We start from the raw sequence: 26869 nt of genomic DNA, 5'->3' as shown, positions 1-26869 counted from the left end.
CCAGAGCCACCAAGATCACCAGACCTGATGCAGGACTCTCCCGATTAACGACCACGTAGGGAATACGAACAGCAGCGCAGACACCAGCCATGGCTGCAGAAGGGCATCCAACCTGACAGACCCAAGATCCTTTCTTCCTTCTGCTGAAGAACTTGGCCACCTTGGTATTCTCCCTGGACACCATCAGGTTGATCTCTGGTGTCCCCACTTCTGGCAGATATGGAGAAACACCTCCAATGACAACGCCCGTTCTGCCAAATCTAGGAGATGACTGAGAAAGTCCGCCTGAACACTGCTCTGACCTGCAATGTGCACTGCCAACAAGCAGAGAACATGTCTTTCCACCCACCGTAGCAGTCCGCTCGCTTCCGAGGCCAACGAGACACTGTGTACCTCCCTGACGGTTGATGCATGCCACCGCCATCGTGTTGTCTGAGAAGACGCATACTGCCTGCCCTTCCAAAATCTTCTAAAAAGCCCTAGTGCATACATCACTGCTCGCAGTTCCGATTGATGGGACATGCCACCTCCGTAATCGACTAACATCCCTGCACATTCTGGTGGTCAATGAGAACCCCACACAGTGAGGCTGGCATCCGTGACCACCACCCCCCATAGCTGAGCCAACAGCATCCCCCGCTGAAGGTTTGCAGCAAAAAGCCATCTAAACATGCTGCGCCTTTCATGTGGAAGCCATGGAAGGAAGTTGGTAATCCTGGGACACTGGCGACCATCTGCAAAGCAGAAAACGCTGCAGCTGGCGTTTATGTGCACCCTCGCCCATAGCACCACCTCAAGAGTAGATCCCACAACCTGAACATAATCTCAGACTCAAGGTCTCGGAACTCACAACAGATCGCGTACCTGAGAAACAAGCTTGAGCTTTCTGCCCTCCGGCAAGAAACCACGCCCATGTTGAAGTGCACTCCTAGACAGTCCAGCATCTGAGAAGGAATGAGACTGCACTCGAAACAGCAAATTGTTGAGATAAGGGTGCACTCTGACCCCTTCCCATCACAGGAACACTGCCGTCACCACCATGACCTTGGAAAACGTGCGTGAAGCCGTAGCCAGTCCAAAGGGCAGGGCGCCCTAGGACTGTAAAAACTGTGCGTTTTTTCTAGCGAAAAAGGTGCCGGTGCCTGGTACTCAATTCCAGGCCATCCTTCAGGGGTAGAGTGATCACTGAGGGACCCACCCCAAAATAACCAGGCCCCCTGCAACCAGTCACAGAATCTATGACAAGGCAGAATTGTTGTATAGAGCCTGAGCTCTTTCATAAAAACTTGAGGATCATGGGTCAATTTTAGCAGACAATGGAAAAGATGCCGGTACTCAGTACCCCCCAGGTACCCCCTCAAAAAAAACCCCTGTGTAAAGCGTATAAACCACTAATAGGGAGGCCAAATTGGAATGTGCAAATATGCTTCCTTCAGATCTAGTGTTGTCAAAAGCTCTCTCGGTTCCACCACAGCTACCACAGACAGCAAGGTTTCCACGCGGCAATGGCATACTCGTAGAAATTCGTTGAACTTCCAGAGATCGAGCACCGGATGGAAGGAACCTCCTTTCCGAGGCACAACAAAGTAAATGGAGTACCGACCTGTGCATTCCTCATTGTCAATCACCGCCCGCTTGGCAGCAGTGGTGCACCGAGACTCCAAAAAGGAATCTGACAGGCGCGAAAAATTCTCTGTACCCGTCTGATAAGATCAAGAACCCACTGGTCTGACGTGATCTTGATCCACTCTTCGTACAAAAAGGATCAGCTGACCTCCTCTCTGAGTCACAGAAGAGTGGACCAGCGCCCCATCATTGTGTGGAGCGCCCAAGGAGCTCCCTGTCAGCCAACCGCTCCTGATCGCTTGTCACTGCAAAACGGAGGTCGCTGCAGGAATCTGGCATGCTGAAAAGTTCCAGAAGGCCGACCCGAGCGGTACCATCGGGCCTCACGAAACTGAGGCCACGACACATCCATTCTTGCAGCCGGTGTAGGCTTGTCCTCAGGGAGGCTCTGGGATTTGGAATCCCCCAAATCTTTAACGATCTTCTCCAGATCCTCCCCGAACAGAAGATCCCCTGAAAGGGTACCTAGTAAGACACTGCTTTGACGCCATGACTGCAGTTCAATGATGCTGCAATAAGTCACAAAGTCGCCACTAGAGCCATCTATAATTGGTTGATGCCTGCACTAAATCATACAGAGCATCAGCCAAATATGCCAGACCAGACTCCATACGGGGATCCGCAATCACTAAGGCATCATACGACTCCTGGTCCTGCTCCAGCACCTGCTGCTGCCAACTAAGATATGCTCTGGCAATGTACAAACTACAAATTGACGCCTGCAACGCCTGTGCCAAAATCTCAAGCGCACGATTCAAAGAGGCCTCCAACCGCCAGTCCTGCATATCCTTCAGGGCCACTCCACCTTCCACCAGAAGAGTGGTCTTCTTTAGGAAGAGATTTTAGAGGGCTCACAATTTCCACCACAAATGTACTAGGTGGAGCTTTATCTCTGGCCGTCTTCAAATCTATGCTAAAAGTTTACCTTTTTGAGGTTGCTTTTAATTCCTAAATCCTAATCACTTGTTCAGTAGCCATGTCCGTGTTATCACTCCCACCTTGAGTAATTCCCTTATCCCTTTATTGTCCTGTTTAGATTGTAAGCTCTGTCAAGCAGGGACTGTCTCTTCATGTTCAAGTGTACAGCACTGCGTATGTCTAGTAGTGCTATAGAAATGATAAGTAGTAGTAGTAGAAAATTTGTCAACAAAATCAGCACCTACAGGGTAAGAGGTGAGCCATAGCTCTCACCACCTTAAACCCACATTAGCATCGGACCACTGTGCTGAAATCAGCTCCTGAATGCGCTCATGCACCACAAGAACACTTTAGAAGGTCTCCGTGTGCTAGCCATCTTTGGATTGAGCGAAGCTGCCGCCTGCACCTCAGAGTCAGAAATATTCAACACCTCCAAGGTGCCCGAAATGAGGGAAAACAGCTCGTTCCGATGAAAAATTCTGATGACTGTGGGGTCATCCTGTTCCTCCTGGAGAAAGCTCGCCCTGCTCCACCTCCTCCAGTCTAGAGGGCCAGGAAGATTCCCCCGAGCGCCCTCACAGAAAGGGGAGAGGAATCGGGTCCCAATGACCCCACCTCAGACATGGGGGCCACATGCCTGCGCTTTTGAGTAGGATCCTCCACTATGGTCTGAGGTAGTTGGACAAGCTCCCCAGAAAGCGCCTGTGTGACCTCTTGCACCACAGAGGGCTGTGACTGAGGGCAAGACCTCTTCAGCAAATAAGCCCGGTGCCATGAGGGTAAAGTCTGGGGAAAAAATTCCCCTAGACATCCCAGATTCTGCTGCCCCCGCAGGGACCTCCCCCCTCCCCCCCCAGACCGCTGCTACCTCACCAGAGCTGCCACTGGATGAGCCATCAAGGCACGAGGAATCAAAGGAAGTCAGCTGAGAGATGGCAGAAACTGCATCTGTGGCTGTGGGAAAAGAAACCTCCACCCAGGAACCCCCACCCCCCATCAGGAGACCCCGAAGCACCCCTCGTTGTCTGCAAACCCGGTCCTGCAAAAGCCCGAAGCAGAGCGTCTCTTCCCACAGCGGGAATAGCATTTGTCTGTTTCCGCTGCCATAGCACCGCCAGCGAGCACAGAATGCATGGCCAGATAAGTAAAACATTCAATCCAGAGAGGCCAGTGTCCGATCCCAGTGGAGGTTCTAGGAGGAGTCAAAACAGCACTCTTAGCTCCCCAGAGCCATCCAGGCACAGGGTTTCCTTCCAGGCTGGTTTGCCTTTTTCTTTTTTCCTTGTGAAGAAGGCAAAAGCAGTCCAGCCAAACACCAAAGGGAGCACCTTGGACCAAAGTGAAATGCATGATAAGGCAGGGCCATGGCCACCAAGTATGCCTTCAAAGCTGGCACCACTAGTCACACACCCACTGGCTCAACTGGCCAACCCAGCACAGGAGCTGGAGGGAATTCGTCCACCACCTACTGGAGATAAGAGATATACTGAAGGAGTAAGGGGCTGGGCATCCAGGATCACTGCCTTCCTTTCATGTTTTCTATCTCCACCTACTGGTAGACGGATACAACCCACCAGTTTCTGGATTCATCTGCTGCTGACACTATGGAATAATCATTTCTCGATTCCATCAGCACCATCAAGAGTCTTCTCCCTACAACATGACTACAAAACCCCTACTTTGCTACCTTCCCCCCCCACCCCAATATGAACATTGAATAGTAAGAACCATTTTAATTACATTGGAAGGCAAGCAAGAAAACTCATAAGGAGTTTTCATGGCTGTTCAGCAAAGTGGGGCACACAAAACTGAAGAGGCCACTGCATTTACATATAGTTCTGCACTCTATCCATGCTGGTGCTATCAGATGCCGCTGTCCATTTGTGTACTCGACTCAATGCTGCTTGTTGATGGAAAAATGTCAGTATCTAATCATACCGCATATGTAACAAAAAACTGAATTGGTCCATCACATGATTAGCTATTCCAACAAATAAACCAAACACTTTCATATTACAAAGTACTCTAAATATGAGTTAGAGGAAAAAGATTTTTCTGAAATGATAGGTACTGCAAATATTTTGAGGGAATTAAGCTTGAACATTACAAAATGAATCATGTTTTTTGGAAATTAAACGAATAGATCAACTACAGTATTACTATGCTCAATACTCAATTGCATTTCTTTTTCTTTTTTTCAAATAAAAAAAAGGGAGGGGGAATACGCAAAGAGACAGCCTCTTTTTGGAGACTAAAGTTAAAATGTTTTAAGTGTACCTTTTTGAGTAATCCATGCTCCTGGCTATTAATCTTATTAGGCCAGATTTCTCTACCATTCAGGGCAGCCTTGTCACCTTTCCCTTTTGGACTTGCAGTAATGTCAATGTCTGCAACCTGTCCACGAGAAGCTGAATTCCCTAGATTGTCCTCAATGCGTGGCCGAATTCGCAGACTAAGAGATACCTCCTTTATCAAATAATTTAGTAAATTAGATTTATATTTTAAAAACATGTCACAAGTAGTATTAAACTAAACCACTTAACATATTAAAATAAAATTAAAACAATAAATGTGGCACATTTCCCAAACACCTTACAAAAAGGGAAACTTCCTACAATCAATCAACTTCCGTAAACATGAAAGATTCTCTATCTTTTTAAAATTCAATACATGAAATAACTCTCAATGACAATTTCATTAAACTTAAAAATGTACCAAAAAACTGGATTATTTGCAGGTTTACTAAAGAGCTGCTTACCGTATTATCTGAAGCATCAGACTGCACATCAATATTTAGGGATGTGCTCTCACCTACAGAACCAGATCCTACAGCCGAATCAATTGTTCGACCATCATCTTCCTCATTTTCTCTAGCCTGAAATAGTGTTTTTAATATTAAAAAAAAAATTAAAAGAAAACTACATTGAGATAAAATTATTCTGATATTATCATAACAAGTAATACATAGTGGTACTATTAAAACATCTAGTCAAACACATTGCATTAAGTTTGTTCTACTTTTAAAACTTAAACACAAACTTACAAGCATCCTTTGTAGAAACTTTAGGTAAGATTTTTCTTGGTCCTTGAGATGATCTATTAGATGAGATAAGCGCTCAACATTAGCAGACCTTTCATTCTTTTCAACAAGGTCGTCACGCATTGATCTGGCCTTGATGATGTAGTCACGAATTTTAATAAGTCTACTTACAACCTACAAACAAGGAGCATGATAGTGTTTCAATTCAACTTGAATCAATTCACAACTTAATCAGAAGCAAAACCAAAAACAGATTCAAAACTTTCATACAGTCACATATCAGGAATATATTCACTGGAAAAGGTCAATTTGTCATTTTCCCAATGAATACAAAGAAATACCTTACCAAAAATCAATTATTTTGTTGAGAACAGTAAACTGAACCAGACTAATAAGTCACATAATAGTGTAGAAGCTTCTACGGCTTAACTAGAAAGCTGCTGGCAGATGCTACTGTAGCCCCTAACTTAAATGGAGTTAATACATGGTTCAGAAAGTCTTTCTTCAGTCAAGTTAAAACAATGTCAATGTCTCATGACAGTGCATGTGACCAATTAAAAGAAAAAAAAAAACCTCCACTACAAGTAGTAGTATGCAGCAGTAGATTGTCATGTACCCTAATGAAAGACACCTGTGAAAGTCCTAGAAAATATTCAAGTAAACTTTATTAGAAGCAAGGCTACACACGCTATGGCCACAGGAGGACGTTAGTTCAAGTTCCTCCAGCTCCCCAGCTGAATCCCCTGAGTTTTCTAGGACATTGGACCTCAGAAACATTAAATTTCAGCTTCATAAAGTGAGCGGATCATACTTTGGAAGCTAACTGGTGCGGAATTAGACACATGGTGGCGAGAGCGGCTCATAAGGAAAAAGCAAGAGGCAGAGCAGTGGAAGATAAAATGGTGGCACCCACGAGCCCAGCTGGCCCAACGATTTCTTCGGTGTGGGTCACAGAAATTACCACAGAGATGATGGTAGTTTTGGAAGAGCTGCTGGAGCGGCGATTGTCACCTATCGATTCCAAATTGGAACGCTTACAAGCTCAACTGGGGGATCTGTCTAAAGAATGTGTGGCATTTCAGTCGAGAACGAGCGCAGTGGAGGACAAGGTAACTGTCGTTGAGGAGTCACAGGGGACCATGCATAAAAAGATATCAATGCTGGAAGCTAAGGTTGAGGACCTAGAAAATATGTCTCGCAGAAACAATCTGCACCTGGTGGGTCTCCCTGAAGCAATTCCGGACAAAAATTTGATTGGATTCCTGGAAAGTGAATGATACATACCTGTAGCAGGTGTTCTCCGAGGACAGCAGGCTGATTGTTCTCACGACTGGGTGACGTCCGCGTCAGCCCCCACCAACCAGAAGAAGCTTCGCGGGCGGTCCGCACGCAGGGCACGCCCACCGCGCATGCGCGGCCATCTTCCCGCCCGTGCGCGACCGTTCCCGCCAGTTGAATAACAAGCAAAAAGATGAAAACGCAACTCCAAAGGGGAGGAGGGAGGGTAGGTGAGAACAATCAGCCTGCTGTCCTCGGAGAACACCTGCTACAGGTATGTATCATTCACTTTCTCCGAGGACAAGCAGGCTGCTTGTTCTCACGACTGGGGTATCCCTAGCTCTCAGGCTCACTCAAAACAAGAACCCAGGTCAATTGAACCTCGCAACGGCGAGGGCATAACAAAAATTGACCTACGAAGAACAACTAACTGAGAGTGCAACCTGACCAGAATAAATTCGGGTCCTGGAGGGTGGAGTTGGATTTACACCCCAAACAGATTCTGCAGCACCGACTGCCCGAACCGACTGTCGCGTCGGGTATCCTGCTGGAGGCAGTAATGTGATGTGAATGTGTGGACAGATGACCACGTCGCAGCCTTGCAAATCTCTTCAATAGTGGCTGACTTCAAGTGGGCCACTGACGCTGCCATGGCTCTAACACTATGAGCCGTGACATGACCCTCAAGAGCCAGCCCAGCCTGGGCGTAAGTGAAGGAAATGCAATCTGCTAGCCAATTGGAGATGGTGCGTTTCCCGACAGCGACCCCTAGCCTGTTAGGGTCGAAAGAAACAAACAATTGGGCGGACTGTCTGTGGGGCTGTGTCCGCTCCAAGTAGAAGGCCAATGCTCTCTTGCAGTCCAATGTGTGCAACTGACGTTCAGCAGGGCGGGTATGCGGCCTGGGAAAGAATGTTGGCAAGACAATTGACTAGTTAAGATGGAACTCCGACACCACCTTCGGCAGGAACTTTGGGTGGGTGCGGAGCACTACTCTGTTGTGATGAAATTTGGTATAAGGAGCATGAGCTACCAGGGCTTGAAGCTCACTGACCCTACGAGCTGAAGTAACTGCCACCAAGAAAATGACCTTCCAGGTCAAGTACTTCAGATGGCAGGTATTCAGTGGCTCAAAAGGAGGTTTCATCAGCTGGGTGAGGACGACGTTGAGATCCCATGACACCGTAGGAGGCTTGATAGGGGGCTTTGACAAAAGCAAGCCTCTCATGAATCGAACGACTAAAGGCTCTCCAGAGATGGCTTTACCTTCCACACGATAATGGTAATTCCTTACTGAGTTGGTCTTGAGGCCAGACTCTGACAAGTGCAGAAGGTATTCAAGCAGGTTCTGTGCAGGGCAAGAACGAGGTTCTAGGGCCTTGCTCTCACACCAAACGACAAACTTCCTCCACTTGAAAAAGTAACTCTTTTTAGTGGAATCCTTCCTAGAGGCAAGCAAGACACGGGAGACACCCTCAGACAGACCCAACGCAGTGAAGTCTACGCCCTCAACATCCAGGCCGTGAGAGCCAGGGACTGAAGGTTGGGGTGCAGCAACGCTCCGTCGTTCTGCGAAATGAGAGTCGGAAAACACTCCAATCTCCACGGTTCTTCTGAGGACAACTCCAGAAGAAGAGGGAACCAGATCTGACGGGGCCAAAAGGGCGCTATCAGGATCATGGTGCCGTGGTCTTGCTTGAGCTTCAGTAAGGTCTTCCCCACCAAAGGTATGGGAGGATAAGCATACAGGAGGCCGGTTCCCCAATGGAGGAGAAAGGCATCCGACGCTAGCCTGCCGTGTGCCTGTAGTCTGGAACAGAACAGAGGCAGCTTGTGGTTGGTCTGAGAGGCGAAAAGGTCCACCGAGGGGGTGCCCCACTCTCGGAAGATCTTGCGTACCACTCTGGAATGAAGCGACCACTCGTGCGGTTGCATGACTCTGCTCAGTCTGTCGGCCAAACTGTTGTTTACGCCTGCCAGGTATGTGGCTTGGAGAAGCATGCCGAACCGGCAGGCCCAACTCCACATCCCGACGGCTTCCTGACACAGGGGGCGAGATCCGGTGCCCCCCTGCTTGTTGGTGTAATACATTGCAACCGGATTGTCTGTCCGAATTTGGATAATTTGGCAGGACAGCCGATCTCTGAAAGCCTTCAGTGCGTTCCAGATCGCTTGGAGCTCCAGGAGGTTGATCTGCAGATCCTTTTCCTGGAGGGACCACAGACCCTGGGTGTGGAGCCCATCGACATGAGCTCCCCACCCCAGGCGAGATGCATCTGTCGTCAACACTTTCGTGGGCTGCGGAATTTGGAATGGACGTCCCAGGGTCAAATTGGTCCGAATGGTCCACCAGAGCAGTGAAGTGCGGCAACTGGTGGAGAGGCGGATGACATCTTCTAGATTCCCGGTGGCTTGGAACCACTGGGAAGCTAGGGTCCATTGAGCAGATCTCATGTGAAGACGAGCCATGGGAGTCACATGAACTGTGGAGGCCATATGACCCAGAAGTCTCAACATCTGCCGAGCTGTGACCTGCTGAGACGCTCTGGTCCGCGAAGCAAGGGACAGGAGGTTGTTGGCCCTCGCTTCGGGAAGGAAGGCCTGAGCCGTCTGGGTATTCAGCAGAGCTCCTATGAATTCCAGAGACTGGGTTGGCTGGAGATGGGACTTTGGGTAATTTATCACAAACCCCAGCAGCTCCAGGAGTTGAATAGTGCACTGCATGGACCGGAGGGCTCCTGCCTCCGAGGTGTTCTTGACCAGTCAATCGTCGAGATATGGGAACACGTGCACTCCCAGCTTGCGTAGATACGCCGCCACCACCACGAGGCACTTTGTAAACACTCGTGGGGCAGAGGCGAGCCCAAAGGGCAGCACACAATACTGAAAGTGCCGTGCGCCCAGGCGGAATCTGAGATACTGTCTGTGAGCTGGCAGTATCGGGATTTGAGTGTATGCGTCCTTTAAATCCAGGGAACATAGCCAATCGTTTTTCTGAATCACTGGCAGAAGGGTGCCCAAGGAAAGCATCCTGAACTTTTCTTTGACCAGGAATTTGTTCAGGCCTCTCAGGTCTAGGATGGGACGCATCCCCCCTGTTTTCTTTTCCACAAGGAAGTACCTGGAATAGAATCCCTGCCCTTCCTGCCCGGGTGGTACGGGCTCGACCGCATTGGCACTGAGAAGGGCGGAGAGTTCCTCTGCAAGTACCTGCTTGTGATGGGAGCTGAAAGATTGAGCTCCCGGAGGACAATTTGGTGGCAGGGAGGCCAAATTCAGGGCGTATCCGCACCGCAGTATTTGGAGAACCCACTGGTCGGAGGTTAAGAGAGGCCACCTTTGGTGAAAAAATTTTAACCTCCCTCCGACCGGCAGATCGTCCGGTACGGACACTTTGAGGGCGGCTATGTTCCCGTGGATCCAGTCAAAAGCCCGTCCCCGGCTTTTGCTGTGGAGGCGCAGGGGGCTGCTTAGGCGCACGCTGTTGACGAGAACGAGCGCGCTGGGGCTGTCCCTGTGCCTGACGAAGCCTTCGGGCCGGCTGGGTGTACCTACGCTTTGCAAAAGAATAGGGTGCAGCCTGCCGGGCCCGGGAAAAACGTCCACCTGCTGAGGTGGATGCTGAAGGCGCCCGGTGGGAGAGCTTGTCGAGGGCGGTTTCCCGCTGATGCAGTTGGTCCACCAGCTGCTCGACCTTCTCACCAAAAATATTATCCCCCCGGCAAGGGACGTCGGCCAGTCTCTGCTGGGTGCGGTTATCCAGGTCAGAGGCACGCAGCCATGAGAGCCTGCGCATCACTATACCTTGGGCCGCAGCACAAGATGCCACGTCACAGGTGTCATAGATACCCCTGGACAGGAACTTTCTGCACGCCTTCAGCTGCCTGACCACCTCCTGATAAGGCCTGGACTGCTCCGGCGGGAGCTTATCGACCAGGTCCGCCAGTTGCTTCACATTGTTCCGCATGTGGATGCTCGTATAGAGCTGGTATGACTGGATGCGGGTCACGAGCATGGAGGATTGGTAGGCCTTCCTCCCAAACGAGTCCAGAGTGCGAGACTCCCGCCCCGGGGGCGCCGAGGCGGTATCCCTCGAACTCCGTGCCCTCTTGAGAGCAGAATCCACGACCGCATTTTTAGGTATAACTTGTCTGGAATGTTTTTACGTTTGGGGAGCGTGCCAGGTGCCCTTGACCTGGATTGGCCACTGTCGGTGACAGGATGCTGGGCTAGATGGACCTTTGGTCTTTCCCAGTATGGCACTACTTATGTACTTATGTACTTATGGGGCAATTGGGGCCGCATTAACTCTGGGTCAGAGTGGATTCTGTACTGGGATTCCGCTTTCTTGGGGATGATGGGATTAGATAGCGGTCTCATCCAGTTCCGAAGCAGTGTCTCTTTGAGGACATTGTGCAACGGCACCGTGGAGGACTCTCTAGGTGGTGATGGATAGTCGAGGACCTCGAGCATCTCAGCCCTCAGCTCATCCACAGAGACCACGGGGAAGGGAATGCAGATAGACATATCCCTGACAAAGGAGGCAAAAGAGAGGCTCTCCGGGGGTGAGAGTTTCCTCTCCGGTGAAGGCGTGGGGTCAGAGGGGAGGCCCGCAGACTCCTCTGAGGAGAAATATCTGGGGTCCTCCTCTTCCCCCTACGAGGCCTCTTCCTCGGTATCGGACATAAGCTCGTGTAGCTGAGTCCTTAACCGGGCCCGGCTCAACATCGAGGCACCGAGGCCTCGGTGTCGTCGAGCGGTGGACTCCCGCGCCGGCGGGGACGAAGCTCCCTCCATCGACGTCGACGGGGACTCCACCTGCGTGGCGGTCGAGACCGGCGCCGCAAGCGGCGGCGGTGTCGACGGCCTCGGCACCGGGCTAGACCTCGCCGGCGCCACAGTCAACAGCGCCGAGGGCGCAAGCACCCCCGGCGCCGGCACAGCCTGGCGCATCAGCCCTTCCAGGATCCCCGGAAGGATGGCTCGGAGGCACTCGTCCACGCCCGCTGCCGGGAAAGACGGTGGGGCCGGTAGAGGTGTCGGTGCCAGAAGCTGCTCGGGTCCAGGAGACGGCACCAAAGTGCTGGGACCCTGACGCGGCAGTACCTCCACTACCGAAGGGGATCTCTCCTCTCGACGCGGACGCTTCCTCGCTTCCTTGCCGGCACCGGAACCCTGGTGCATCGAGGGCGACCGATGACGGTGCTTTTTTGATTTTTTGCGATGCCCGTCATCGGCGCCAGGTGGAGCAGAGGAGGAGGAGGTCGATCCCCCTCGGTCACGAGAAACCGGGTCCGACAGGGTTCGGTCCCGAGGGCCATGGGCCGAGGGAGTGACCGGGGCCGATTGCCCACGCGGCCTCTCACCCCTACCTTCACCGGAGGACCGGCGGGCCGACGGGACCTGTGCGCTCCTGGGGATCGATGCCATCGGTGCCGATTTCTCGGGCATCGATACCGGTACCGAAGAACCGGCCGTCGATACCGATGCCGTCGAGGTCGACGTCGAGGGGCCGGCGCAAGTTCCAAAAAGACGGTCCCGAAGAACTTGCCTCGCAACTTGAGTCCGTTTCCGGAGACCGAAACACAGGGAACACGACTTGATATTGTGCTCCGGCCCGAGGCACTGGAGGCACCAAGCGTGGGTGTCGGTCTGCGAGATCGGCCGGCCGCACCGACCACACTTTTTAAATCCACTCGGGACCTTCGAGGACATCGACGGAAAAATCGCGTCGGCGAAGTTAAAGTAGTCGATGGTGGCGGTAATCACACCTCGAAAAAAGAAATCGACCGTGCGGCCACTAGGCCGCAACGCGACGCCCCCGCTAGAAACGAGGGAAAATGGGAGCGCGTGCTCCTTTTTTTTTTTTTTTTTATAAAGAAAAGAAAAGTGGAGCGCGCGGCAACGAAATAAAATAAAAAGGTTCGCGTAAACGCGACGGTTTTTCCGGGGCTGAAAACAGAGAGAGCGGCGAAGGCACGACTCTCTCCAGTCTCAGAAAAAAAGGAACTGGCGGGAACGGTCGCGCACGGGCAGGAAGACGGCCGCGCATGCGCGGTGGGCGTGCCCTGCGTGCGGACCGCCCGCGAAGCTTCTTCCGGTTGGTGGGGGCTGACGCGGACGTCACCCAGTCGTGAGAACAAGCAGCCTGCTTGTCCTCGGAGAACAGTGGTTCCCTAAGAAGCTTCAACTGCCTGATATTATTGGGTCGCTATGAGTAGAGCGAGCTCATAGAGTGGGGCCAAGGCAATCTGTGTCACAGAGACCTAGAGTGGTCATTCTCCATGTACTGAATTTCGCCCATAAGTAGGCTATAATACAAGCACTTCATATGGGGATACGAAAATCAAAATGTTCTTTGTTTTCAAGACTACTCTGTTGGAGTGACGGCACGACGGAGAGCTTTTGCCCCCATCTGCTCAAAACTTTTTCCTCTCAAAGTAAAGTTTGCGTTGATGTACCCTGCCATCCTAAGGATTACACATGAAGGATCAACTAGATCTTACACCACAGTAGAGGCGGCATGAGTATTCCTCAACCGTCTGCATAGGAAAGGAAGCAGAGAGCACAGGGAATTCTGTTTGAGTGGCACAGTTTGGAGTGTGATTGCTTGCTGGTGTGGGACAGGCTAGCATTTGGAAGCTAGCAGAGTGTTTGATCTATGGAGCTTCCCCCCCCCCCCCCCCCCCCCCCCACTTCCTTCTCTTTCTCCAAAAATCAGCAATGGCTCTTGGGACGTTGACAGAGTCTGGAGAAGGTGGGGGGGGGGGGGGGGTATTGAATGCGGGATTGTGGGACCTAAGTTTAATACGTGTGGTCTACATAAAGTTGCAGCAACGGGACTTGCAAGCCAGTGCAGTAGATGCGTGCACCCTTGGAGATGTTGTAACTCTGATCCCTTTTGGGGAAGCTTATGGACTGGGTTGGTTTTGATTGGGGGGTGGGGGACGGGAATTTTGATGTACTCTGAATGTAAAGGCTCCCCCTTCCCCCTTTTTCCCCCTCTTCCTGTCGCAAATAATGGGGTCTGATGTCAATATAATTGTTTGATAAAATGTTCAGTGGGGATGGTTCATGATGGCCACCTAGCCCGAGAGCTCCCGCTCCCAACACCCAAAAAAAAGCAGAAAATTGTGGTTTGCAATAAAATTGGAGACGCGCTGTGGGCAGCAGTACATCCCCTCGCGATTCGCATCATGAGCAAAACAATTTCAACACGGAACAAAGAAGCGGAACGACCGGCGAACAGCGGGCCTAGTAAACCGCCAAAGCGCCATGAGTCTCGGGCGCGAGCGTCGCAGTCCGACTCAGATTCCGCGCTCTCTTTGGCTGAATCCCGGCCGCCCCCGGCGAAAAAAGGTATTTCCAAAGAGCTTCGCCTACTCCTAACCAACATACAAGAGGATATAAAAACGTCCAAAGAAGAAATCTTGGACCGGATGGAGGCAATGAGCACAGACCTCCGGGAGCTGGGGGGCAGGGTTGAAGACGCTGAACTCCGGATCGAGGAGCAGGCAGAGTCACTGCAGCAACATGGCTCCCAAATTCAAGCATTGGAGTTAAAAAATGTGGAGCTCATAAATAAGCTGGATGATATTGAAAACAGAAGTAGGAGAAACAATCTCCGGTTTCGTGGGGTCCCAGAAGGCGGGGACACCGAAGATGTCCCGCGGATAGTACAAACTTTGTGCAATACATTGCTGGACACAGAGACGGAGGAGGTAATAATTGAGCTAGATAGAGCGCATAGAGCTCTAGGACCGCGACAAGAGCACAGGCCGCGGGATATCATTGCCAGGTTTCACAAATATGAGGTTAAAGAGCGGATTATAATACAGGCCAGGAAGGCGCAAGATTTGGAGTACAGCGGAGCCAAGATCATGGTGTACCAGGACTTATCGCAGCACACCCTTCAGCAGAGGCGCCAAATGAAACCGGCATTGGAGGTGCTGCTTAAACAGCGCGTGCCTTACAGATGGGGATTCCCGTTTTCGCTGAATTTTGAATTGCAAGGAACCAAACACAGAGTTCACCAGCTAGAGGAGGCTTGGGAGATCCTGTATGAAGCAGGGCATGTAGCCACGCGAACGCCTCCAGGAACATTGGCATCAGCGACGAAAGAAAAGCTGCAGAAATGGCAACGGGTCCCTGAATCCACCAAGAGGGGCAAATCGAAAAAGAAAGTCGTACCGGCAGAGACCTGAACGCCTTTGGGGAGACTCACAGCTGAATGTTGGTAATTGTAGCCCTGAGGCGAATCAGGGGAATCTTGGACAACCTGGGATATCAGACTAACTAGCGCACTAGAGATGTTATAATTGATTTTTGATCTTTGACTTTTGCATGCAAAGTTACTATTGAAACTTATGAGGGCTGATAGGGGGAGTGGAGCAGTAGATATGCGGGGAACAAGGGGATAAATTCAGAAGGGGGGGATTTAGGTATGTGTGTTGTAATATGCGGATAAAGCGGCGAGTGATGATGTGATAAATACCTGTTGTCAACCCTGGGATAGTCATATGAGTTAGTCCAATAATGGGGAAGAAATTACATAGGTGACAGAGTTGGGGTGTACAGGGCGGGGGGATGGTAGGGTTGGGCTGTCGGGATACTGGTGAGTTGCTTCCTCATATCCCACTCAGGGATATGAATCCTCTGGATGGTGCTAACTGTGGGGAACAAAGGGGGAGGGGGGGAGGGAAGAGTGAACATACTGAGAATAAGTGGAGGTTCCTACCAATGCAGTGGATTGGCTACACATGCTACATATTGGCCTGACTTGTTTGCATAGATAGACATGAGCGTTGACCTAAAAATTATATCTTATAATGTCAAAGGCTTGAATATGCCCCAAAAAAGGCAGAAGTTTTTCAAGGAGTTGTTGCAACTAAACCCTCATATAGTATTTATACAAGAGACACACCTTCGCAGGCCGCATGAGAGACTCCTCTCCCATTCTAGCTATCCCAAAGCGTATTTTGCTTCGTCCTCTGAGGGCTCCAAAAAATGTGGTGTGGCAGTGTTGTTTCACTCATCGTTAGCATTTCAAGTAAAACGGATCAAAAGTGATCCAGGCGGTCGTTTCTTGTTCATACATATAGTTATAGACCAGGTTGATGTGACTCTGGCGAACATTTATGCCCCAAATGATCATCAGGATCAATTTTTTGCTAAAATAAAGAATGCCCTGGCTACGTTTGCTAAGGGGTCTATAGTTCTGGGAGGAGACTTTAATGCTGTGATGAATTCAGCCCTGGATAGATCGGGAACGGCTCAGCAGCGGGGAAAATAGGGAATCTCTGGCTCTGGGCGCCCTAGTACACTCTACAGGAACGCTGGATGTGTGGAGATTGAACCATGCGAAGGTGCGGGATTACACTTACTATTCGCCAGTTCATGCATCCTACTCTCGCATTGACTACATCTTTCTTGACACCACGTTAGTTGAGGGGGGCCCGAGGGCAGGCATAGGGAGTATGACGATATCTGACCATGCACCGGTTTGGGCGGTGTTGCCGTGCTTACAAGCTGAGCTTAAGGATAAAAGATGGACATTAAATACGAGTGTATTGCAAGACTTGGAGGTGGTTGAGGGCTGTAGGAAAGTGCTGAAGGAATATTTAGAGTTTAATGTGGACTCTGGGCCATCACTCCAAACAGTCTGGGATGCTATGAAGGCAGTCACCAGGGGCTTCTTTTTGCAGATAACTAGCAAACATGCAAAGGTTAGGCGGACGCAGCTGGCGAGGTGCCTGGAGAACATTCGGCAGCTGGAACAGCTGCACAAGGTTAGAGGCTCCCCAATGGTGTTGGAGGAATTACGAGAAGAGAGAATGCAATTAGACTCTATATACTTAGATCATCTCAGCATGCTGCAGGCACAGAGGCAAATTAGCTCATATGAATTCACCAACAAAGCTGGTCATCTCCTTGCTATGAGGCTAAAAAGGCATAAAGCAGAGCGGGCTGTCACCCATGTTCGGGATGGGAAGGGGGACATACTAACCACCTCAGAGAAGATACGCAGACGTTTTGGGGAATTCTATCAAACACTGTACAAATCAGAGATATCTCCATCGGAGGAGATTAGCCATGATTATTTAATGGGAAGCGAGTTACCTTCCTTGACTCACCAACAGCAAGCCTTGTTGGAAGAGCCGGTGACCCCAGTTGAAATTCAAAAGGCCATCCAAGGGCTGCCTTCTTATAAATCTCCGGGGTTGGACGGGCTACCTAATGAATTTTACAAGAAATATGCACCAGAACTGGCTCCTCTCCTAGCGGATCTGTTTAATCAGATTGGCAGGGGAGAACCTTTACCTCCGTCCATGTTGGAGGCCTGGATAGCCGTCTTGCCCAAGCAGGACAAGGACCCCTTGGAATGCGGATCTTATTGTCCTATATCAGTATTAAATGCTGATGTAAAAATATTTGCTAAAGTGCTGGCTAATCGCTTAGCGCCCCTATTACCAACGATAATCCACCCGGACCAGGTAGGGTTTGTATCGTATAGAAAGGCCATGGAAATATGCGGCGAGTGGTGGATATAATGTGCCTGGCCCAGCAAAATCGGAGGCCCCTGGGTCTTCTCAGCCTGGATGCTGAGAAGGCCTTTGACAGGGTCCATTGGCCATTCATGTACAAAGTAATGGAAGTATTTGGGATCGGGCCGCGCTTTTGTGAATGGATCCGGGCCCTTTATGCCTCCCCTAGGGCCTGTGTGTGGGTGAATGGGGGCAATTCTGAGATGTTCACGCTCTCTAGAGGAACGCGACAGGGCTGCCCCTTGTCCCCTATGTTGTTTGCTATGGTTATGGAGCCTTTCGCATCTAGGGTGAGACTGAGTAGGGATATTCCGGGAGTTAATGTGGCGGGGAGAGAGCATAAGCTGGCTTTATTTGCAGATGATGTGCTGCTCTTTGTCACAAAACCTCTGGTCGCCTTCCCAAATCTTATGTGCATTATTGATGACTACTCAGAGGTATCGGGCTTTAAAGTGAACATGACGAAATCGGAAGCCTTAAATGTTACTTTGCCTGAGGAACTGGTGGAGTCCTTAAAATCATCTTATGCTTTTCGGTGGGCTCCTAGGGGAATCCGTTACCTGGGAGTGAACTTAACAGCTAAATACTCTGATCTTTTTACAGCAAACTACAAAGGATTGGCCAGAGTCTTATCTGCGGACTTGGAGAGATGGGGGGACTTGGAATTATCCTGGTTTGGCAGAATAGCTACTGTCAAGATGAATGTATTGCCACGCTTGCTTTACTTATTCCAAGTCCTCCTGATCACGATTCCCAGAAAATTCCTTAAAACCTTGCAAGATCGTATAATACGGTTTATTTGGGCGGGGAAAAGGCCGCGACTATCACGTGCATACCTTTATCAAGACAGGAGATGGGGGGGACTGGGGGTTCCCAACCTGGCCTGGTACTATCGAGCAGCCCAAGCAGCAGTTGAATGGTTCCAGGACTACCCGGATAGGCAGTGGGTGCATATTGAGCAGCAATCTGTAGGCCCGAGACCCCTTGGGGCACTCATGTGGCTTCCCAACTCATTCAGGTCGATTGGGGAGGGAGCGTGTCCTTCCGTCTCGGTAACGCTTTCGCACTGGGATAGCCTTTTTTCACGAAAACAATGTGTGCTATCACGTCTGACACAGTTAGCTTATAATCCCATGTTTTACCCAAGGACAGAAAAGGGAGTATTTACCCGATGGTATGCAGAGGGGTTGAAAACATGGGGACAGTTGTTTGAGGGTGACGTTTTGCTCTCTTTTAGTGAAGCGGTGGCTAGGTTCCCGGGGTTAGACAAGGACGAAGTCGCTTACAAACAGGTGTTATTGTCTTAATACCAGAGCTGTTCGGGAGGTGGTTGCTAGGGAAAAGTCACCTATGGAAACACTTTGTGTAGATTCTAAAACGACAAGCGGGTTAATTTCTCGCCTATATAGCTGTATACGATTGCAAGCAACACGGTATACATTGCATAGAAGGAGCTGGCAGAGGGAACTGGACCTGACGCTGACGGAGGCTGAATGGGAGAGGCTGGAAAGAGCGGCCGTAGGTGTGTCTACGTATGTACCATTTAGGGAAAATGCCATAAAGGTTCTGTACAGGTGGTATTTGACGCCTGATCGCCTCCAGCGTATATACCCTGCATCTTCGAGTTTATGCTGGAGAGGTTGCGGCGTTAAGGGCACTATGGGACATGTCTGGTGGACTTGTGTAAAGATTAGGGCCTTCTGGAAATCGATCCAGAGTAGGTTGCAAAAATGGTTGGGATGTTCGATCCCTTGGAAACCTGCCTTTTTTCTGTTCTCAGCTAAAGAGGCAAGCCTTACATATGAACAACAAGTGTTGACACGCTATGCAACAGGTGCGGCCAAAATAGTAATAGCCTCCTGTTGGAAGCTGTCTAAGACACCTCCGCTAATGCGATGGCTATATAAAATGAGACATGTTTGTAAGATGGAGCGGCTTCTAGCTGTGCGGCGTAATCAACCACACAAATGGAAAAAGATCTGGGAACCTTTTCTTACATACGCATAGTATATAATGGTTATGGTTGGGGCTTGGAATGGGAATTGGATAGTTTCAGGGGGTGGGGGGGTAGGAAGGGGGGGCCGGAGATCTGTGGATTCGGGAGGAGAGGGGGGAGAAACACAAACAATTGAAGTTCTGTTTTGATGTTTTTTGCAAATTAGAACAATGCCAAGTGGTGTATTTTCTTGCGCCTTGGACTCTGATTATATAATTAATATTTCATAGTGTATTTTGTATGGTTTGTTTTAATTGATAATAAAGACTTCTTGCAAATTTAAAAAAAAAAAATGTTCAGTGGGGATGTTGGGTTGGTGTTAAAACGTGGCTGTTCCTTTCGGAGGAATGATATCTTTGGGTTGGGGAGGGGTATGGGAGGAATAGTGGCAGAGAGGAAAGAGATGTTCATGGGAGCGGAAGCTGGTTGGTAGGTTTTATTAGATGCTAAGGAAGCAGAAGTTGCTGGGAGATGGGAGGCGGACCAGGTGTGCTGGAGACGTGGAGCACCCCGGAGTTTTGATTTTGGGGGGGGGGGGGGGGGGGCGATGGCTGAGACGTCCCTGCCCGAACCATGACTTGGTATTTATTGATATGGAGACCTTAAACTTGCTATTATTTATTTAATTATGGCATTTATATCCTACATTATTCCCACCCACGGGCAGGCTCAATGTGGCGTACAATAGTCTATTAAGCAACATTAATACAAAATACAGAGGAGGAAGAGAGGGGAAGGTGACAATTTATCGCTATGACAGCCGTGGTTCAGAAGGATGTAACACCTGGAGGGCTCACTGCATATGCTCTACCGAAAAGGAAGGCCTTGAGCCGTATCTTAAAGGTCGGGTGATCAGAGGTGAATTTAACCACTTGGGGCAGTCCGTTCCAGAATTGAGTGCTAAGGTAAGAAAAAGAGGAAGCATAGACAGTCTTATATTTTAGGCCACTGAAAGCTGGGTAGTGGAGATTGAGGTACGAGCGAGCTGACTTGCGGGAGTTCCTGGGCGCCAAGTTAATGAGAGTGTCCATGTAAGCAGGAGCGTCTCCATAGATGATTTTGTGCACCAATGCACAGATCTTGAAAACGATACGGTCCTTCACAGGAAGCCAATGCAACCTCTAACGTAGTGGGCTCGAACTTTCAAATCTCGATTTACCAAAAGATGAGTCGGGCTGCTGTGTTCTGAGCAGTTTGCAATTTTTTTTAGTAGCTTGGATGTGCATCCCCCATAGATACTGTTGCAGTAATCGAGACGACTTATAACTAGGGACTGAACTAGGTTGCGGAATACCTCTCTAGGGAAATAAGGCTGGATACGCTTAAGCTTCCAAAGAGTGAAGCACATTTGCTTGACTACAGAGTTCACATGCTGCTCCAATGTCAAAGATCTATCAATTATGACTCCCAAGATTTTTAGGGTCTCCGAAATTGGCAGGACGAGCTCAGGAGTGATTATTGTAGGAGGTCTGAGTTTTTAAAACGAGAGGAGAGGACCAAACAAACAATGTGTATTCTCTGCGTTGATTTTGAATCGAAATGAGTTGGCCCAGTCAAGCATGGTGTTAAAGCCTTGTCGCATCTTACTAGTTATTTCATTTAGGTCTTTATCGAAAGGGATGAAGATAGTGATATCGTCAGCATAGATAAATGGGTTTAGTCCCAGTTTGGAAAGAGCTGCTGCCAAGGGAATCAACATCATGTTGAAGAGGGTTGGCGATAGTGGGGAACCCTTTGACACTCCACAATCTGCTTTCCAATGAGGTGATAAGGTAGAGTTGGCGTGTACTTGGTAAGTTCTTGATCTAAGAAAGCCTCTCAGCCAGGCCAGTACGTTACCACAGGCACCGAAATAATCTAGGAGCCGTAGCAGGATGCCATGGTGAAACTGGTAATCTGGAATGTGGGAGGGATTAATTCACCAGTAAAGAAGTAAAAAACTTTTACAGCAATTACATATTGTAACCAGGTACCTCTCTTGTGCAGCCAAGGATAGAACAATCTCCTCCAGCCACAGGCTCCTGGTACAGTGAAGAAACAGATGTCCACCAGTAACTTCAATCTTAAGAACTTTTATTTCATGCAGGTTTCTAGTACACAGTTCCAATAGCAGCATAGCACATACCAGGATTCAATACAGGCTTACAGGCTGCAGTCTGGGCTCTTTATCCAGTGCACAATAAACAGTAATTCAATTCCCAAGACAAACAGTTCTTTCAGTTCATCATCACAGTTCAGTCACCAAGCAGCAGTTTCTACCTTCTATCCTCTTTACCTTCAGGAGAGTTCAATATTTTAGGAACTCCTTCTACCCAAGGGTTTTCCCCTGCATCAGCTTCACAATGAATTCAATACTTTTGGGACTTCCTCTCACCCAAGGAATCTCAGCCTGCTTCAGTACTTTAGGGACCTCCCTGCCCCAAGGGTTTTCAGCCTGCAAATGCTTCTCTCCTTCTGCTTCTCCTGAACTGAACTAATGAGACTCCTTCCCACCTGCCTAATCAATCCCTGGCTTCTGCCTTCACAACCAATCATTCTCTACTCATTAGCTTCTCCACACACCCATACCAGCTGAGTTGAGCATGAGCCTAATGAGGAGCTCCTGCATACAGGGTTTCCTAACTCTCTTTCTGCCTAGTGGCAGCCACTCTACACAACCTGCCAGCTTACCCCCATGTCTTCCCTGATTGCAGCTAGAAGTCCAGTCCGGGTTCTTCATCTCACCCCCTGGCTCCTTGCCTGCAATGCCTTCTGGGACTTGTATTTCAGAATGAAACTGCCTTAACCCAACTATCCTGGAGGGGACTTTATCACAATATACATAAAATCAATATCGCCCTGTTGCAGGAGACACACCTTAGTGCTTTGGAACATGCCAAGCTCAGGACTTGGTGGGTGGGAGAGTGTGTGGCAGCGGCAGGTCAGGGAAAAAAAGGAGGGGGTGGCAATTTTGCTCAGAAAGGGAGTGGTGGACAAGGTACAGACCCTGGTGGCAGATCCAGAGGAGAGATATATTCTGGTTAAAGTGGTGGTTAACCACCGCACGGTGTTTATCTGTAACTTATATACTCCAAATCAGTACGACAGAAAATTCTACCAAACTGTGCTCAATAGTCTGGTTTCATTAGATTCTTCTTTGGTGGTGGGTGGGGATTTCAATACTGTGTGGGACCCCAGTGTGGACAAGTCCTCGTCGGATCTCCCACCCTCCTATCATACTAATAAAGGTTTACTCCAGATGGATCACTTGTTGGATCTTATAGATATACTAGTAAAAAAGCCACGTTTCTGATGCAAATGAAACGGGGGCTAGCAATGTTTTCTTCTGTGTGCATGTGGGAGTGTGTGTGTCCCTGCCCTCTGGCCTCTCTCCCCTCCCCCTCTGAGTCCTTCACTGTTACAGAGCCAGCGATTTGATTTTGTGCTCTGCTGTTTTCCTTCACTGACTGTGTTACAGAAAGGGCGGGGCAGCCACTCATAGGGAAACCGGATATCTCGCCCCCTTCACACTTCCGGCTGGAGGCTTCATAGAACGTTGGTGTTGCTTTTTATATAGAGAGATATGGAGGGAGTTGCACCCTTCCGATATGGACTATACTCATTTATTTATCGAAGGTGCATGGTACACAAGTGTGAATAGATTACCTGTTGGAGTTTCGGAGAGAGTTTGGACATGTGCAGAAAATGAAAATTGGGTCCGTTATATCAGATCATGCCTGGGTATGGAAACGGAATCGGTGGATGTTCCCATTGGATCTCTATAAAGATTCTACTTTCCAAGAGCATATTTTGGGCTGTGGGAAAGATTGCAAAATGGCTAATGCAGCGCATAAGGCAAACCCGGTATTAAATTGGGAAATGGCAAAGGCGGTGCTCCGGGGGGAAATTATAAGTTATTCCCATTATGTCAAAACAGCGAGGGATAGGGAAATATTGAGATTGGGTGCCCTTCTTTGTCGAGCCCGGCACCTCTCACGCAGGTATACATCGGCAACAATTGCTGGACCTCCACTCGGCACTAAATACTCCTCTTCATCAGCATGCCCTCAAATCAGACATATTCCCATATCAAAAATTTCAAGTAGGTTATGTTAATGTCAGATCCGTGGTAAACAAAACAACAATAATAACTGACTGGATCATGCCAGAAAAACTTGATCTACTCTTCATCACTGAAATGTGTATCCATTATACTTCAACAGTAAAGGATTATTGTGTAGGTGGGTGTCTTTTGACTTATATTTGGTCATTTCATTATAACAATATATATTTTTTTATATCCAATATAAGTTATATTATTTAATTTTTTTTTTACATGTAATATGAGCTTTATTAAATTAATATGCTCTCTTTACCTTATTAAGCAAATATGTTTTCCAATTCATGGTAGATGTCCACTAATTGAGATTTATTTTAAGTAAATACATATAGTAGTTTTGTTATTTCTTCTCATTATCATTTGATTATTTTAATATGATTGTGAGACATATGTGCTTTATTTATCTATGTTACGTACATATTAGCCATTCATAATTAACATGCATAGAATCTACTGTCTATTGATTTAAGTATCTAGTTTGACTTATTTATTTATTATTATTGTGGGATATTGGTGTCATTTCATATTTTATATTCAATATTTATGTACATTTTAATGTATAATATGAATACACATGTAATTTTTGTTAATATTTCTACATTTAATGAATATGCATGCAATACAAATATATATGGTTTTATTCATATGTTTTTTAATGTTATACTATTTATTTTGTAGCCCCTGAAGCAGCCCTGTTGGGCGAAACACGGCCTGTGTCGGGCTGTTTTTACAAATATATATATATATATATATATATATATATATATATATATATATATATATATATATATATATATATATATATATATATATATATAAAATACATTTTGTCTTTCAACGATCTGCTTCATTTATTTTCCATCTTGGAGTTTGCAGATCGCTTGCCTTTATGTTTTCTTGCACCCACTCATAAAAATGAGGCCTACATGGTTGATGGAGTTAGATTATAAACCTCAAAGAGATAGCACATAACCGCTTGACCAAATCTACTATCTAGTCATGCATCCCATTCTAAACGATATGTGAATATATGGACTGAAATCTGTTTCAACATTAAATCTCTTCCATAAAAGATTACCTTCAAGTGGGCTACCAGTACTGCCATGGCTTTACCACTGTGAGCTTTGAACGGATCCTCTAAGTCAGAGCTTCCCTGCGTACATCTAGTAGTGCAATAAAAACGATAAGTAGTAGTAACAGCACTAGGCATTTACATAACATGTGTTCAGCAACAATCCCAGACATACTGGAATCAAAACAAACAAGAAGCTGGGTGGACTGTCTGAAGGACTTCATCCGCTACTTGTGAATGGCCAATAAGTACATAAGTACATAAGTAGTGCCATACTGGGAAAGACCAAAGGTCCATCTAGCCCAGCATCCTGTCACCGACAGTGGCCAATCCAGGTCAAGGGCACCTGGCACGCTCCCCAAATGTAAAAACATTCCAGACAAGTTATACCTAAAAATGCGGAATTTTTCCAAGTCCATTTAATAGCGGTCTATGGACTTGTCCTTTAGGAATCTATCTAACCCCTTTTTAAACTCCGTCAAGCTAACCGCCCGTACCACGTTCTCCAGCAACGAATTCCAGAGTCTAATTACACATTGGGTGAAGAAAAATTTTCTCCGATTCGTTTTAAATTTACCACACTGTAGCTTCAACTCATGCCCTCTAGTCCTAGTATTTTTGGATAGCGTGAACAGTCGCTTCACATCCACCCGATCCATTCCACTCATTATTTTATACACTTCTATCATATCTCCCCTCAGCCGTCTCTTCTCCAAGCTGAAAAGCCCTAGCCTTCTCAGCCTCTCTTCATAGGAAAGTCGTCCCATCCCCACTATCATTTTCGTCGCCCTTCGCTGTACCTTTTCCAATTCTACTATATCTTTTTTGAGATACGGAGACCAGTACTGAACACAATACTCCAGGTGCGGTCGCACCATGGAGCGATACAACGGCATTATAACATCCGCACACCTGGACTCCATACCCTTCCTAATAACACCCAACATTCTATTCGCTTTCCTAGCCGCAGCAGCACACTGAGCAGAAGGTTTCAGCGTATCATCGACGACGACACCCAGATCCCTTTCTTGATCCGTAACTCCTAACGCGGAACCTTGCAAGACGTAGCTATAATTCGGGTTCCTCTTATTATAGCTACGTCTTGCAATGCTCTCTTGCAGTCCAACGTGTGAAAACTGCTTTCGCCAAGATGGGCATGAGGTCGGGGAAAGGATGCTGGCAAGACAACTGACTAGTTCAGATGGAACTCAGACACCACCTTCGGAAGGAACTTAGGGTGTGTGCGGAGGACTACTCTGTTGTGACGAAATTTAGTGTAAGGTGAATTCACTACTAAGGCCTGAAGCTCACTGACCCAACAAGCTGAAGTAACAGCCAAAAAGAGAACGACCTTCCAGGTCAAGTACTTCATAAGAACATAAGAGTACCCAAACTGAATCAGACCAATGGTCCATCTAGCCCAGTATCCTGTTTTCCAAACTGTGGCCAAGCCAGGTAACAAGTAACTGGCAGAAACCCAAATTGTGGCAAAACTCCATACTACAAATCCCAGGGGGCAAGCAGTTGCTTCCAATGTCTGACTCAATAGCAGACTATGGACTTTTCCTCCAGGAATTTGTCCAAACCTTTCTTAAACTCAGATATACTAACCGCTGTTACTACATCATTCGGGAAAGAGTTACAGAGCTTAACTATTCGTTGAGTGAAAATATTTTTCCTAATGGTTTAAAAGTATTTCCATGTAACTTCCTCGAGCGTCCCCTAGTCTCTGTACTTTTGGAAAGAGTAAACAAATCAATTTACTTCTACTCATTCTACACCACTCAGTATTTTGTAGACCTCAAATCATATCTCCCCTCATTCGTCTGTTTTCCAAGCTGAAGAGCCCTAACCTCTTCAGCCTTTCCTCATAGAGAGGAGTTCCATCCCCTTTATCCTTTTGGTTGCTCTTCTTGTGGGGTCACTATCAAGCTCATTTTCAAAGCACTTAGCCTCCCAAAGTTCCATAGAAACCTATGGAACTTAGCCTCCCAAAGTGCTTTGAAAATATGCCTCTACATCATCAATGTTCCACCTGACTAAGCTGTTGCTTCGTTTGGCACAATAATGCGGTATACCATTTCGCTCGTGGTCTGCGATAGACACCTGTGGCACATGAGGCTAAGGGGGCCAGTTGTGTGGAAAGCAATATGCAGTTTGGATTTCCATTTGGACACTTGATCTGCCAGTGGAAGTTTAGTAAAGGAGGAATGAGTAAAAGAGCAGTGAGATAGTAAAGCCTCAGAGAAAAGACCACTGGTATCTCTGTAAGGTGTACTCGAGGCTGGGGGGCAAG

The 26869-nt window shown here is 48.1% G+C and overlaps 1 protein-coding gene across 1 annotated transcript in view; it reads right to left on the bottom strand.

Moving 5' to 3' along the window:
• Positions 1–26869, bottom strand: part of PCM1 (pericentriolar material 1) — an 866960-nt gene that overhangs the window by 752409 nt on the left and 87682 nt on the right. Inside the window, 2 exon segments of the mRNA XM_030191464.1 lie at positions 5303–5419; positions 5588–5758. Of these exon segments, the coding sequence (XP_030047324.1) occupies positions 5303–5419; positions 5588–5758 (288 nt within the window).

This window comes from Microcaecilia unicolor, chromosome 2 (assembly GCF_901765095.1).
Source record: "Microcaecilia unicolor chromosome 2, aMicUni1.1, whole genome shotgun sequence".
NCBI classification, from domain to species: Eukaryota; Metazoa; Chordata; class Amphibia; order Gymnophiona; family Siphonopidae; genus Microcaecilia; species Microcaecilia unicolor.
Note: the sequence above shows the minus strand (reverse complement) of the source record. Positions and strands in the feature narration are given on the sequence as shown.